Consider the following 14,667-nt stretch of genomic DNA (forward strand, 5'->3'; position numbering starts at 1 on the left):
GTTGGTGTCAAATACAAATCTTGCCTAACGCTGTGAATGACAGATGTATGTTATTGCTAATATGGAAGAAATGCAGCTTTTTAGCATCATCTTCTGTGGGCAGGTAATGAGAGAGGAAAAACTAAACATACTATAAACATCAGAAGTGATGAAATAGTCTGGTAAATAAATTCTTTTGCTGCAATACAACTGTTTTCCAGTTAAGCATCAAACATGCAGTGTGTGGTTGTTTGCTCAACCTCTGTACATGGTAAAACCATATTTACAGTGCTGAGCAGCTCTGGCACTAAAATTCATCATCAGTGAGCAAAGCAGGGGAATACTTAACATGGCATGCCCAGTCCCATCAATGTCACCTCACAGAAAACTCAGAAATTACAGTAATGGAAAGAGGAGCAGAATTATCCCCTAAATTTTGTGTGCTCATAAACTTGGGCTGTCAGTTTTCAGCTACCCTGTGTTATGAGCTGCAGTTGATTTTTTTCCTCTTTTCCTTGTCTTTCATGATGCATGTGCATGTCTCATAAATATGATTTATCATTTCTCTTTTTAAGCTAAAATGGTTGGAAGAAGAGTATGGCATTCATTCCTTAGGGAGGATAACTTGCCTGAGGAAAGTTTGTTTTAGGCAGTTAGTGAGTAGCTCTTATTCTTAGAACTTGGAGATATCTATTTCTCAGATAATTATATCTTGAGAGTATATTGTGATGTGTTTCAGCTGTGAGTATGAATTACAATTTTCTAGCCCGTTTTTTCAGGAATACTTTGTCAGTGAATTTCACAGGTTAATTGCACATTGTTTAACAAAGTGCCACTTTTCATTGTTTCATTGTTCCTCAGAATGCATTCATTTTCATAGTATCTGCTTGTAAGGTAGGCATCTATTATATCAACTTTGTTTTCAGCTCCCAAAGTAGAAAAATTTCCTTACCTTCTAAGTGGAAATCTTCCACTGAGTTCCTCTAAGGATTACTGCTTTTTACTAGGTGGTGTTTTTTTGTATGTTCACTACTGCTTATGGAAAAAATGTTAAGTGTGGCAGTTAAACCCAGAGCTCAGTGTGAAGCTGGTTATTAATGCAGGGATTGCCACTGGGGATGAGCCCTGTTCCTGTTGAGCCCAACTTTACCTCTCTGATAGATGCCCCTGGTAAGTATTTCAGAGGAAAGTGCAGCGCAGCCCTCAGTAAGGAAATAATGAACCTAACACATAAAGTCTTTTGAGCTGTGCCATGAAAAATGAAAGTCTGTATGTTTACTTATTATCTTCAGACTAAAGCAGCTCTTGTGGGTTTTTGTTGTTAAGTAGAACTGTTTGATCCTTTCTGATATTCTGCTCTTCTCATAGTCTCAATGATATAACAATGAGTTTCACCTCAGGTTAATCAAGTTCTCTAGAAGAAGATGTTTTCCTTTATTGATTTTATATGTGTTATCTCTTCAATTTCATTCAGTGTCCACAAGAGTAGTTTTATTTCCCTTTTTCTATCATTCATTATTTTCTAAGCCTCTGCAATGTCTTCCCTTCTCCATCTCCTGTCTAAAGCAAACAATGCCAAATATCTTAGCTGCTTCTACTTGATTTATAAGCTTTTAAGTATTTTTATTTCATTTTTGTACCTGTCCTAATTTTGAAATGTACTTCTTAAAGATTAGAATTTGAGGCATAAGTCTCATCTGTAGGTTGGAAATTGGATATTACTTGTATAATTCTGATTCTTTTGACTATTTTTGTTTTTCGTTTCCTTTTTTTCTGGTGATCCCATACATACTGGAACAATTTCAGGGGAACTTTCACCACTAGGCAGATTCTCACAACACCTCCCACAACTACATCTTCAATTACCTGGGCATAGTAGAAGTGCTTCAGATGACATTTGCCACTGTGCTTTATTATTCCAATGAAAGGGCAAACTGTATGTTTTCAGAGCATTTTAGTGGGGTTTATTTTGAGCTTTTTACATTATCAAGGACATGTATTTGCCAAATACAGGTGAAAGACAGGCACCTGGAGTGGCTTATTCAGTAGTGGTCTGCTCATTGTGAAACTCAATTGTCTGAAGTGAAGGCCATGTTTCTTCCTGAAGAGAGGTTTAAATAATTGCAGTTATAGTTGTATGGTTTAAGCTATTAAATTGCAATTTTTTGAGAAGTTATCTTTAGATGCTTCAGCACCAAAGTTTAGCCTCTACATTTTAAAACACCTTTAAGTCTCTTTTTCCAGAGTGCTGCCCAAACTTGAATTTATCTAGTTGTGGCTGACTTTTGTCTATGAAAATGCAGTTTGCCGAAAGTGTTGGGAAACAGATGATCTCCCAAGTCATAGGTTGCTTCCATAATTGGTGGATTTTCATAATTCAGAGAAACTTTCTCAAACTTTTTCTCTCATTTAATACCTTTGTAAATGAGGATGTAGGACAGAAAACGTCTAGGCTACGCTTAACTTTCAATCCTGATGTAGCAGCTTTTTGGCATGAAATTAGAGCTGAAAAATGGGAGTGCCGATTGCACATATCTTTTATTTTCTCTTTCTTGTTTTATCCCCAGGTCTAAACGTCCAGTGCCAGTTTCAACGACTGCTCCCAGAATTGACTCTCCCAGGGCTGTAATTCCCCATCAGAAGGTAAGTGACACATTTCCCCTCACCCAGAGTGAATACCATGTCTATCTGCTGCAGTGAAAGTAAATACTTATTACAGGAAATAGCTTTTGCCTGCCCCAAATAGTTAAAGGTTGAATGAATGCACAGGCAGCAAACTGCTGCAAGGCAATGTATTAGTGAACTGTATTTTGCTAATTTCTGATTATCAGAACCAAAGCATCTAGCTATCCTCTAATGTGATTTGGTCTGACCAATTCTGAGCAACTGTTTTCATCTTAGCTACAAGAAGCCACTAAAGCTTCTCAAAAATCTACATTTGCTTTTGTAGATTTTTGGGGAAACCTTTAGACTGTACCTCAATCTATCCAAATCCTGGCTGCAACTGAAATTACACTGATTTGCAAAGAGGACATGAGGGTATTTGAAAGCTTGCATCATATAGTGTTCTTATCATAGTATTCAGAAGACCTGAGAATAAAAAATAAAGAGGGTAAGTCAATTTAATGAATAACAGCAAGTGGCAGAGGAAATGAATGGCTTGGTTGCCATTGTGAAAGCACATCATCTTTCATAAAATAAATGTTCATTTTAGAATAAACACTGAGTATACCTGGCAACTCATCTTCTGTATCTTTGGAGACACCGAGGAGCAGGGGTACCTGAAAGATGGTGTATATATCCCTAGGCTTAGGCTCTGGGTAGGACATTTGTATTGCTGATGTATTTGATTAGATAAATAGACTGGAGCTAAAGTTTCCATTGCTGCAACTTATCCCTGCTGTCTATGCCAGTTTCATTCCTAGCATGCATATAAATAAAAAACACTGAAGATCAAAATACATGGGGAATTAGATGATTTTCTACTGGTTTGGCAGTTCCAACTTCCATAGATTAATTTTAAGTAATTTTTATAAACGCTATGCTTTCCAAATTCAGAGCACAGATGGTAACATCATCCCTGAAACTGCTGCAAATAGGTTCAAAACAGCAGAAGAGAATGCAGCTGGGGGAAATAATTTGATTCAACTTTATTTTGTGGAATTTTAAATTAACCTGACTGGCCATTTATTATTTGATGCAGAAATTGTTTTTTCAGACTGGATCTTGTAAACTTTTTTGGCAAGGGAAGACAAAATTAAGAATTTATCTTGCTCAGAGTTGTTTCTGTTTACATCATGATTTTATACAAGTTATTTTGGAGAAACTTACTGGAATAGTCACCAAACAGTACTTTTAAATTCCTAGAACAAAAGCAGTGGATCATTCTTTTGGTTACATTGGTGTTTAACTGCACCAGCAAAGTAATAGGGACAGGAAGGGGAAGGAGTTCTCATTTTCCCTGAAGGCCCACCCAGAATGCTGTCAGTGTTCAAGGCAGTGAGTAGATGTGTCTCATCAGTTACTCACCAACACGAGATTGACGCCTACCTTTTGGGGCTCTGTGGCACCTGCACAGGTATGAAAATTTTGTCTCCTTCCTCCATAGGCACATAAAACTCTTATATATTGGATTTTCATTACTCTTTTAGATGCATTTTAGGTGTATTTCTTCCTTGGCAAGTGTCAATTTTAAAATTGTTGCCATAGGTTTTCAAAGCTACCACAGAAAATATTTTCCTCCCTTAACTATCTACTGTATAGAAAAGTTAACTTTGCACACAACAGGGGTTTCTTGAAGGTCCTAAAAGACCCCTTGGTATGAAAGCCATAAAGACACTTAATATTTCATATTCTAACCCTTCAGTGACAGATGAGGATCAAAAGACTCAACCCATTTTCAAAACCTTGTTGTCTTACATTTGAGAATTCTGTGCAAGGTGCTCAGGAAAGGTTGTAGGAGCTGCTGGAGGCAGCCTTTTCTGAGCCAGCTGCAGGCAGTACCAGCAGCTGGAAAAGAAAATTAGTGGAACCTTTCTAGAGAAAAGGGTGACATCCAGGGGAAGGTATGTGGGAAGCAGCCTATCTTGAAGTATTCAGGAAGCTCTTAGGTGTAGGGTCTTTCACCCAGGGGAAGAGGTAACATTAGAGTGCTGGACCCTTTGAAGGTCAAGAGGAGTTACACTTGTGTCACTTGTTTATGCTAATAGTAAGTTTTAAGTGAAGAAGAATTCTTTTCTTGGGGGTTTTTGGAAGGAAAAAATACATTGAGCCCTCAGAGAAATCTCAAAATCCAGAATAAAAATACTTTACTGATAGAAGCAGTGTAATACTGATATGGCAGTAAGGTGGGCTACAGTAAATACACTTTAAACCCAAGGTTCCTTTCTTGTCCTTTTATTATTTCTAGTAACAGTATCACTGTAGAAATGAAGAATTCTGTGACACACAGGCAGAAGTCACCTCCACACCTCTGCTTGAAACTGTTTAGACTATGGTTTAAGTGAAATGAATTTGATGGTATTTTTTAAAAATCAGCAAAAGGCTGCATTACAAGACAACAGTGTCATCCCCATACTTCAAGAGAAGCTTTCCTCACCCTTCTCTGGTTAAGGTTCAAGCGTGGCAATGTCAGCTAAACAATTTTCATGTGCAACTTCAGTGTCTAGTTAAAACCATAAATCCTCTTGTACATTATGGCTGATCTGATTGCAGTTTCCACTAATTTTCAAGCATGCACTTCTTCTTTCACTATTTTTTTTTGGTTTGTTTTGTTTGTTTTTTGTTTTAGGGAAACAAGCATACTTTTTCACAAAGATCAGTCATTCTTTCACGAAGCTAATCAATGTTATGGATGACACATGTTCTGCAACCATAAGTATATAGGGCTATTATTATAATAAGGTTTTCAGTTTCACTATATCTGATATAAATCCCAATCTAGAAACAAATTTCATTTAGTTTAATCAAATATTTTTGATTTAGTGAAATATTTTGCACAGGGGGGCATAGCTGGAAGAAAGGGCATAGTTAATGTTGAAAGCATTCAAATAACAGTAAGAGTAAGCTTGAGTCCAAGGATTTAAACTAAGCCATCAATCAGTCAATGAGTTCCTGCAGCTCTTCAGAGGGGACATAACACAAGCAAAGATTCAGCTCAGTGCAGTTCAAAACATTCAAGCTGCAGTTCTAGGGCTTAAGCACGGCTTTAACATTTGTCCATTTGCATGAAGGTATTGACAACCTTGTTAATTCTAATAATATGGCTATGCGTTGTGCTTTCTGTGAAACACTACTGATGACACTTATTTTGGAGTCCCAGTGAATGTCTTGTCATACTTATGATTTGTTTCCTCCAAATTTGGGAGCCTATGTGTCTAAGAGAAAATAGATGGAGATGACTTTTCAAGTAGAGTATAGGACGGAGGAGCTGGCTCAGCCAAAAGCAGTTTGATCATGTCTTTGAGCAGAATCATTCAGTGCCATGGTGCCTCCATTCCCTTTATCCTCTAAAAATTTTAAAGCAACAAATGTTTCTTGAGCATGTTGGGTGGTCAAATTTACTGGTATGTTGTTAAAATTGTTCTCCCAGAAGTGCAAGAATTGAGTAATGACTGTAGGGTCACAGTAATAGATAAAAAGATAATGAGTTGTCAAAAGGAGAGGACCTGCAAAAACCTGGTATTGTATCTCCCAATCTAAATTTATCACTTCCCTGATACATAAGAAGGAACATTTGCCTTTCATAGAAACTGGATTTTTATAAACAAATCATAATAATCTTTCAGAATGGAAATTGAACTGATTCCTAGCTTCCTTCTATTTCAAAAGGTTTGGGACTCCTCTACATTTATCAGTTTTAAGCTCATTCCCTGACGTTACACAGTTTTTCTCCCGCAGTAATGGATTGCTGCACGATCCTGCATCTTTCTGAGGGGAAGCCCATTGCTCAGTGTCAGAGCCTCCTCTCCTGGTCGGCTGGAGGGTTAGCATCAGACTCCCAGAGCTGGAAATGTCAGCTTGCTTTTCCAGCCACTGAAACAGAAGGGGATGAGAGATGGGGAACAGGGGAACGTTTGTTATTGTTGGCTGCATTTCATGTGATGCAATGCTGAAAGCTCAGTGCTGCTGCTCAGTATTAGACATTTACCCTTCACAGTCAGAAATGGGTTCCAAAATTCTGCATTGATCTGATTTTGGCATTGAACTGGAGAAAAAAAAAAAGAATTCTACAATATTCTCCCAGGAATAAACTGCATCAGAGATTTTTTTTTTTTTTTTTTTTTTTTTGTTAGTCACAAAAGGGAAGAGATAAATATGTTGATGATGGGGCAGTAATTCTTTAGGAGAAGTATAGCTGCTCCCTTTGACACTTCCTGTTTCATCCATTTTTTTCCCCACAACACAGGGAAAACAACTACCCTAAAACTATCCAAAATATGAACTCAAGATGGAGATTGCTAACCTGGCACTGCTGGGTTCTTAAGAATTCTAATGCTGATTTGCCAGAATGCTGGCATTCCAGCTAGAGATAGTTTGAGGAGCAAAACCAGAACTCCATTTGTGCCAAAAAAGGGAGCAAAATAATAAGCCATAATTTTTTACAGCTGTCCTATAATTTTCCCTTTGTCTATTGTTACTGTCCAGTAACACCAAGACTATGAAAATGCATTAGGGCTAAGTAAATATGTGGCACTTCTCACATTAGCAGTTGAAACTGATACTTTACAATCAGCTCTCCTTGCATGTCCTTTTATTTTAGGTTGTAGGAAGAAACCCACAGTTAACTAAAAATCACAGAGTTTTCAGGGTAATAAATGAATATAGCTCCAGCATATCCTTTTTCTTCTCTAATACATCTGCGTTTATTTTTTATTTAATAATTGTTTTGTCCCTCTGTGCTGGTATGTAAAAATGTTTTGCCCAAGTGATTACTTAATTTTTGAACATATTTGTGCCTCTTTTTGAACATATTTTTAGAGAGAAGCTCTGTTTTCTGTTTATTTAATGAGATCTGGCAGCTTTCAATAGGCCACTGGAAGGGTTTGTTGTTTTCAGTGTCAGGGTATAATAACCAAAGTATGTATTGCAAATGTATTTATTTAAAAAGTCATGGTCTGGAAATGCTTTTAGGATTATCTGGTTCTACAGCCCTGGGCAGATATTAATACCAGCTAAAATCTCTTCCTGTTTATCACTAAGAAAAATTATCTTAGTTAATTTTATCTGCCTTACATTTTTGATTCAACATGTCTTAAATGTGCTTAATGTTATGATTGCTTATATCCTTAGACCTTTAGGGGTTTTTTTCAATAAATTTTAATTAAGGCATATTATCTTGATTTTTTTTCAAATGTATGCTGCCTAAATTTATACATGCAATATAGAAAAATCCAAAAGGGCAATAAAAATATGTTTCTCGTTAACCATAGTATCAAAATTAATAAATTGCATTAACGTAAACCAGTACTAGCAAAAGCATAGAATTAGAGGCCAAATTATTCTCAGGCCTATATTTCATGCAAGGGGGAGATGAGTGCAAGGTGTTAAAGATGATGATTGCATTGCCAATGAATGAGGCAAAGCATGACTGCAAGCCACCACCTGCTCTTGAACTGGCTGTCATTGAGGCCAGATTGTGGGCTCCATTCCTGCTTCAGGCTGATGTCCCCTGCCTGTCCCTGTCCCCTGAGCTGGACTGCAGCAGGTAGCCAGCATTACTGGGCCTCTTAACTGTGAGCATTTTTCTTTTTTGATATCACCTCTTATTTTTGGTTTCACTAAGGTGCATTTATAGTGGATCATTTATGAAACTCAAGTGTTGGACTGTGTTTTTCCAGATTGTTTTGAATCTGAACACAAGCACAGACTTCCATGGGTATAGGTATTGTAGAAGAGATGCTTTGGCTAAGGGAATACCTGCTGCTGTCCCAGTTAAGAATATTATCTAGGACAGAGCTGAAAGATCACACACACACCTACATACTCAAGCACACATTCCCTCAAGTGGAAATTAAGCAGAATGATCAGCATGGGAGCAGCCTCTCCATGGAGCAGTTCCTGTTCTCGAGTCCTGTTGGTGTCTCTGCTAACCCTGCTGCATGGCCTGATCAGCATGAACCAGAGCCCAGGAAAGCAGTGCATAATTTCCATAACCTCAAGTGCATTCATAGAAAACAGAGTGGTGTGGTTTAGAATCATTGTGTCTTTATAATAGTGGCATTGACTTCTATAGTTGTACGTGACCTAAAATTATTCTTACCTCAAGACTTTTTTTTTTTTAATTTCTTAATTATCCTAGAAATTAATGGACAATGTTGCCTTAATATAAAATTATTGCTGTGAGGTTGACTAGTAGCAAATGCTCTCTTAATTTAAGCTTTATTTGTTAATTTCAACTAAAACCTAGTAAAAAATGCCTGAGTTGGTTTTGCTTCCCTTATTTTGAAACAATGCATTTCTTTGTTGAAAATCTTCCCTGAAACTTTGAATGCTTTGGCCCCAATCTATTTATTGCTAGTTTATGACTATATTTACAGCATTAATTGTAGATATGTTATATTTGCATGTGTTCTATGATTTGCTCTTTTTTTTCTTTTCTTGGCCTGCATGTTTGCTACTACAGGAACCTGCTTGGGAAATCAATGGCAACAGAACAACCTTCAGCCCTCTAACTAACACGGCGACTGGGCCTATGGGTAGTGTTTTAGCAACCAATGGAACCTTTTCAGGCTACCTCAACCAGCAAGAGATCAGCCTTTCAAATAGCTCTTCCTACCTAAAGACTACCACAGTTAGATCTTCCATGTCCTCTCAGTCTGTGACTCCTGACCTTTCACCTGCCAAGAGCACGTTAGGTTCCAAAGCAAGCCCTGCTTTGGCTGGTGGCAGTAGCCCTGCACACCAGCTGAGCCCAGCGAGGCAGTATAACAACCCCATTGGCCTTTACTCGGCAGAGACCCTGAGGGAAATGGCTGAGATGCATAAATTGAGTCTCAACCGAAGGGCTTCGGAAGGTGGACTTCCTAGAGGGTAGGTAACATGGTAACATTTTTAATTATTTCAATAAGTAATGAACTTGCTGAGCAGTGATTGTAATGGTACTTACCCTATTGTGCATTTGTCTGGCAATCATTATTAAAGTCTGGATCAATAATTAAATTTTCCAGTAGCCCCCAAAACATACCCAAATGTCCATTACAAGCAATGGTTGTTGGCATCTGATGTGCAGCATGGATTGGCAGTAGTCAGCAGAGGATGAGGGGGAACACTAGGACTGAAGTAACTGTGATCATCTCAGGGCTGTGACACTCAGCAGTTCTAACTAATGCATGGAGTTTCAGAGAACCAAATATTGCTGTCAGACATCAGAGCAGCTGCCATAAACCACACCTGATCTTTTGTACTTTGCTAGAGAGAAATGGCTTTGACCAGCAAATCTTACATACCCAGCTACTGGAGTGTCCTGCTGTGATTCCTGCCTTAATGTGTTTGCTTTCCTATGCAAAATGAGTCAAAACTGCAATATTTTGAATCCTTTAGTTTGAAAAATGTCTTGCATCTGTTAGCTTTAATGTTAACTTTGCTATAACAAGGAATGATCTCCAGATACTGCCCAGATAGTTTGATCCCATGCTGTCAAGGTTTTCCATATTCCTATATTGCAGGTCATCTGTTTTATTAGTAGGTTTGTGAAGTGAGGAGTTTGGACTGCAGTACATGAGAAAAATCAGGGAGAAACAGGGTTTCCTAATTTTTTTGCCTTCATCTATAAATCCTCAAACAAATCTAATTTTTTAGTTTTATTTTTGGCTTTGGGTTTTTTTTAAATGAAGATAAATTTCTTGTTAGGAATATGGAGAAAAGTGGGTTTTTGACACTAGGGACTTGGCTATATAAGGAAAACCAGATAAGTTCTGATAATCCACTCAAGGTCTGATAACAAATGCATATATTCAAGTACTTTATATCCATTTGCAGCAGCTCTTTGCAAAAATAAAACCAAGAGGTTTTAAGTTGTAGAAAAGTAGAGATGTTTCATCCTATTAAAAGAGCATATACACCTGTTCTAGATGATTCAAGCAATTTTAGATGATTCACTGCCACTCTCTTGAGCACTCAACATTAACAATCCTAATTAACTTACCTGAGAAAATTCTATCCTCCCTTCTCATACTTGTTAATTAAGTAAAGCAATTACCTTAAAAAAATAATTTCAGTTAGTAAGCAAGATCAACAAAATAAACCTCAGAAAACTTGTCTCTTAATTTACAGTTTCCTGAAGAATACAAATTCCTGTCTTATTTCAATATACAGAGTTTCCGGGGAGTATATCTTGTCTTTTTCTCCACTATGTTCATAATCCTCCTTAATACCTGCAGAGGTGAGGGTGAAGGGGCTGAATTTTGGATGGCTCAGCATTGTGACTGTTTGTTATCAGAATTTCAACACAGCTGCGTCCATCACTCACCAAAGTCTGTGTGAGCCTTTCTATTCAGTTTGAATGAAATTTTAGGGAACTGTTATCTGCCTTTACCATCTGGAACACTGATGAACAAACAAAAAAAAATAAAAACCCCTTATCCTTAAGTGCAGGAACACTGAAAAGATTAAAGAGCCCAGAAGCACTAAATAAATGTGTCTTGTCTGCTAACTTCACTGAGATTTAGAGAACTGTACATCTCTGTTGACATGCAGAGAAAATTTAGAGCTCAGTAGTGCTATCATTCCCACTCCCACTTGACTGTTATCCATGAAGAAGTATCTTGCCTCGTGCTCTGTGGAGAAAAACGTGGAACCTGTAACTATCTTGGGACTTGGTGGCATCCATGATAATCTCAGTCTCACCGTGCATATATGGGAATAAGGAAGCACTGTGAGCACTGCAAAATCAGCTCTGTTCTTTACTGGGAACATTCTTACCATATAATGCAACATGGTTGTGATATTGTGGTGCTCCAAAACTGAATTCATTGTGCCTTTCACAAACATGCACTTAGCTGTATGGTAAAAGCTGCAAGAAAGTTCAAGGATGAGGTGTGATCTTAAGGTATGTTTCAGTTCTGTGCCCTTTTCACCAGATGATTTAAACTTAATTGTGTGAATTGCTGTTACAGGTTTAGCTAAGCCCTTCGGAAAATTCTATCAAGAAGCTGAAATTAATTTTGAGATTATTTCCTTGATCTGTGAAGAATAACAAAGCATGTATTTTTCTGACACACTTTACGTTAAAGCTTTATCACTCTGACCCATGGTAAAAAATAAGATAGCCTGTTAGGAGTGTGGAACGTGATGTGCTGAAAGCTCTGGAGTGTATGAATAAATATGAACAGTGAGTCATAGTTTGTAACGTGCGTCTTTTTCATTCCAGTGTCAGTTATTTTTCACACTGTAGGTCAAGGGCAGCAAATACCTGTCCCACAAGTACGTGCCAGGTGGCTTGGGTTACTGGCCTCTTACTGTGTGACCTCTGCGAGCAGCAAGCTGGGTGTTCCAGACATGTCCCTATATAGAGTCAAACTAAAATAATGTGTGGCTCTGAACTGGGAGGAATTTTCTCATCACATCCTAAACATAAGGAGAAGCAAAGCTTTACTCTTTTTGAAGGAAGCTCTATAGCAGCCTCTTTACATCTCAAAAATCTTTACCGAGACGTGACTACTGAGCTGTTCTTAGTGTGTGCACATAATGTTTCTTTTCTTTGGACATACTTTTATATTCCTTTAATTAAGGCATATTTTAGGGGTTTGGTAGTTCTGCCTTGAAAATGTTATTTTATATGTATGGTAGATGCCTGGATGAGTCAGAAAATGATACCATTACACTTGGTTTCATTGTAAATGAGTGCCCAGCTGTCTGGCATACACCTAAAATGGTTATAGGATCACTGATGTGCTTAAAGGCTGCAGCTTGTTCCTAATATATCTCTAACAGTTCCTGTAAAAGCATTTGGCTTAATGTAGAGTTTATAAAGCTAGAAGAATATTTTCAAATCTGAGCATCTGACCGGTAGCTGCAGAGGGCAATCAGTGATTGCTTTACCATGGAAATGCATAAGTGCAAAGCCTTTACTGCAACTTTGGCTCATTAGGGAGCTTTTGATCATGAAAAGTGCTGTTGGATGAGCCAAGGCAAAAAAATCATATGTAGGAAGAAGCAGTAATATCAAAGGTTCTGCAAGAAAAAAGCAGGAGGGGTCAAATCCACTTGCAACGTCTCTCTTTAATAGTGTAGCTTTGCTGTCCAGTATTTTGTATCAGTCCCAGACACAGAAATGTCACAGCAGCAAGCTGGATTCCTCAGTGCCCAGTTCTGTCAACAGCATTCCATACAGCCGAGTAAAAAGAGAAGTTTATTAACTGACCATGGATCTCTTCTTGTTTATTTTGCACAAAATAGGATCAATTAGTCTTCAACCAAGAGCAGAATGTGGGTATTCTAAGCTTCAGGGGAAAAAAAAAGTTAAAATAATTATCACAGCCCATTACTGCTCTTTGTGCAACCACCACAAAGAGTTACTAGGAAGAGTACTGTAGTCCAGACTGAGCACCCTCTGTTCTGCACTCCCAGTTTTATCCTGTACTATGGTGCTTTGGAATAACTGTGCAAGCACCATCACTGGTTTATGCAGAGATGCAGGAATGGAGTGTGAACATACATTTTTTTCATACTGTATAGAAACAGTTGGAATAAAATATACTGATATGGATATCCCAAAAAAACATATAGCAAGTGTAGTTTGTTTTGATTCATGTGGAATAGACTAGGAATGACTATTCCAAAGTTAATTGGCTTACATGCTTCTTGGCATAATGTAGGTGCAGTCAGATCTAGGCAAATACTTTGTTATATACAAAGGCATTTTCCTTAGTTTTAGCTTTAAAACATTTACCAGTATATTCTTTGGATCTTCTCCAGCATGTAAAAGGCTTAAAAATCAGTCTTGTAAAACCAGCTCTGAGGGTGGCCTGAAAACAGACTTTATCCCTGAATATTCAGTATCTACAAGAAAAATATAGTCCCTACCACTCATTTGCTATTTTCAGGTGAGAATATACTCTGAAAATCCTCCTTTTTTCCCTCTGCTCCCTCCTCCCTTCACTTTGGTAGTAGTAATTTAAGGATGCACACCAGTAAGATCGTGTTCAACAGTCAGCCAAAATGCCATGGTACTCTACTAAATCCTGGTGGATCAACTATAATCCCTGCATTTTTTCCTTTCTTAATCATGTTGGGGTTTTTAGGCATACATTTACTTTTTGTTCTTATTTGTATATGGTCTAAGAAGAGCTGTAGTATTCTTTTGAAAATACCTTTACCCTTTGCACTCTACAAACTATTGACTTTTTTGTGTGTGGTTGGTTTTGATGTTGTTTGTTCTCTTTCTCTTCTTCTAGGTCATAACCAACACCGCTGCCAAGTTAGTATCACCTCTGTGTAGTGCCAGATATTTGTGTGATGCTGTGTGTGTGAAGATGTGTTTTCTGGGGTAGCATGATCCCCTGTGCTCCTGCTGTGTCTGCTTGCAAGTGCAAGTATTTTTTTTAAATGTCTGCTTGGTATGGCAGGCGCCCTGCGCTGCCCCTGCTGTCCAGCAGTGCTCCCGCTTGGCATTTTTGGTGATGCTCTACTGCTGTGAATGGAGCTGCCACCTGAACCTGCCCAGTTCTTCTAAAAGCTTTCAGGTGGTTTTGCTTCTATGGGCAGGTTTAAGTCCTCCTAAATCTTTAAGTCATCTTTATGCCCTCAAAGTTTGGAGAGCATTATCTGAGCTCTTTTTGGTATGCTAGTAAAGTACTTTTAGCTTCAATGTTAAATTAATTTCTAAAGTCTGCTAAAATTCAAATTTAAGTTGGAGTAAGATACTGATATAGGGAAAAAAATAAATGAAGTAATTTACCTTGATAAATCTATTGCCCAAAAAAGAAATAACTATTAACTTGAAAATGTGATTGATCTGCTTTATTTAGGAGACTTCACAGAGTTCTCAGTTTTGACGTTTAGTTTTCTAGGGGCAGAGGATTGTCTCTAAACTCTTGCTTTTTGCCTCTGACCTGAGTGTTGTCCATTAATTGCTGGAGACTGGGTTAAACTGAGTAGAAAATAAATAATTCTAATAGTTAAGTGTCAAATTTAAACTGACAGTGCAAAGTTAGAAGTAATAGAATACATAAAGTTGAAATAATATTT

General features: G+C 37.8%; 1 protein-coding gene across 10 annotated transcripts in view; it reads left to right on the plus strand.

Annotated features, from left to right (window-relative positions):
- Positions 1–14,667, plus strand: part of LDB3 (LIM domain binding 3) — a 112,916-nt gene that overhangs the window by 48,477 nt on the left and 49,772 nt on the right. For 8 of the 10 annotated variants that reach the window (XM_021536187.2, XM_021536186.3, XM_021536188.2 and 5 more), the window contains 2 exons: positions 2,547–2,622; positions 9,104–9,510. In XM_021536187.2, the coding sequence (XP_021391862.2) occupies positions 2,547–2,622; positions 9,104–9,510 (483 nt within the window). Of the gene's footprint in view, positions 1–2,546; positions 2,623–9,103; positions 9,511–13,874; positions 13,898–14,667 lie in introns of all 10 variants that reach the window. The other 2 variants (XM_077784543.1, XM_021536194.2) reach the window with 1 other exon arrangement.

This window comes from Lonchura striata, chromosome 7 (genome assembly GCF_046129695.1).
Source record: "Lonchura striata isolate bLonStr1 chromosome 7, bLonStr1.mat, whole genome shotgun sequence".
In the NCBI taxonomy this organism is placed as follows: domain Eukaryota; kingdom Metazoa; phylum Chordata; class Aves; order Passeriformes; family Estrildidae; genus Lonchura; species Lonchura striata.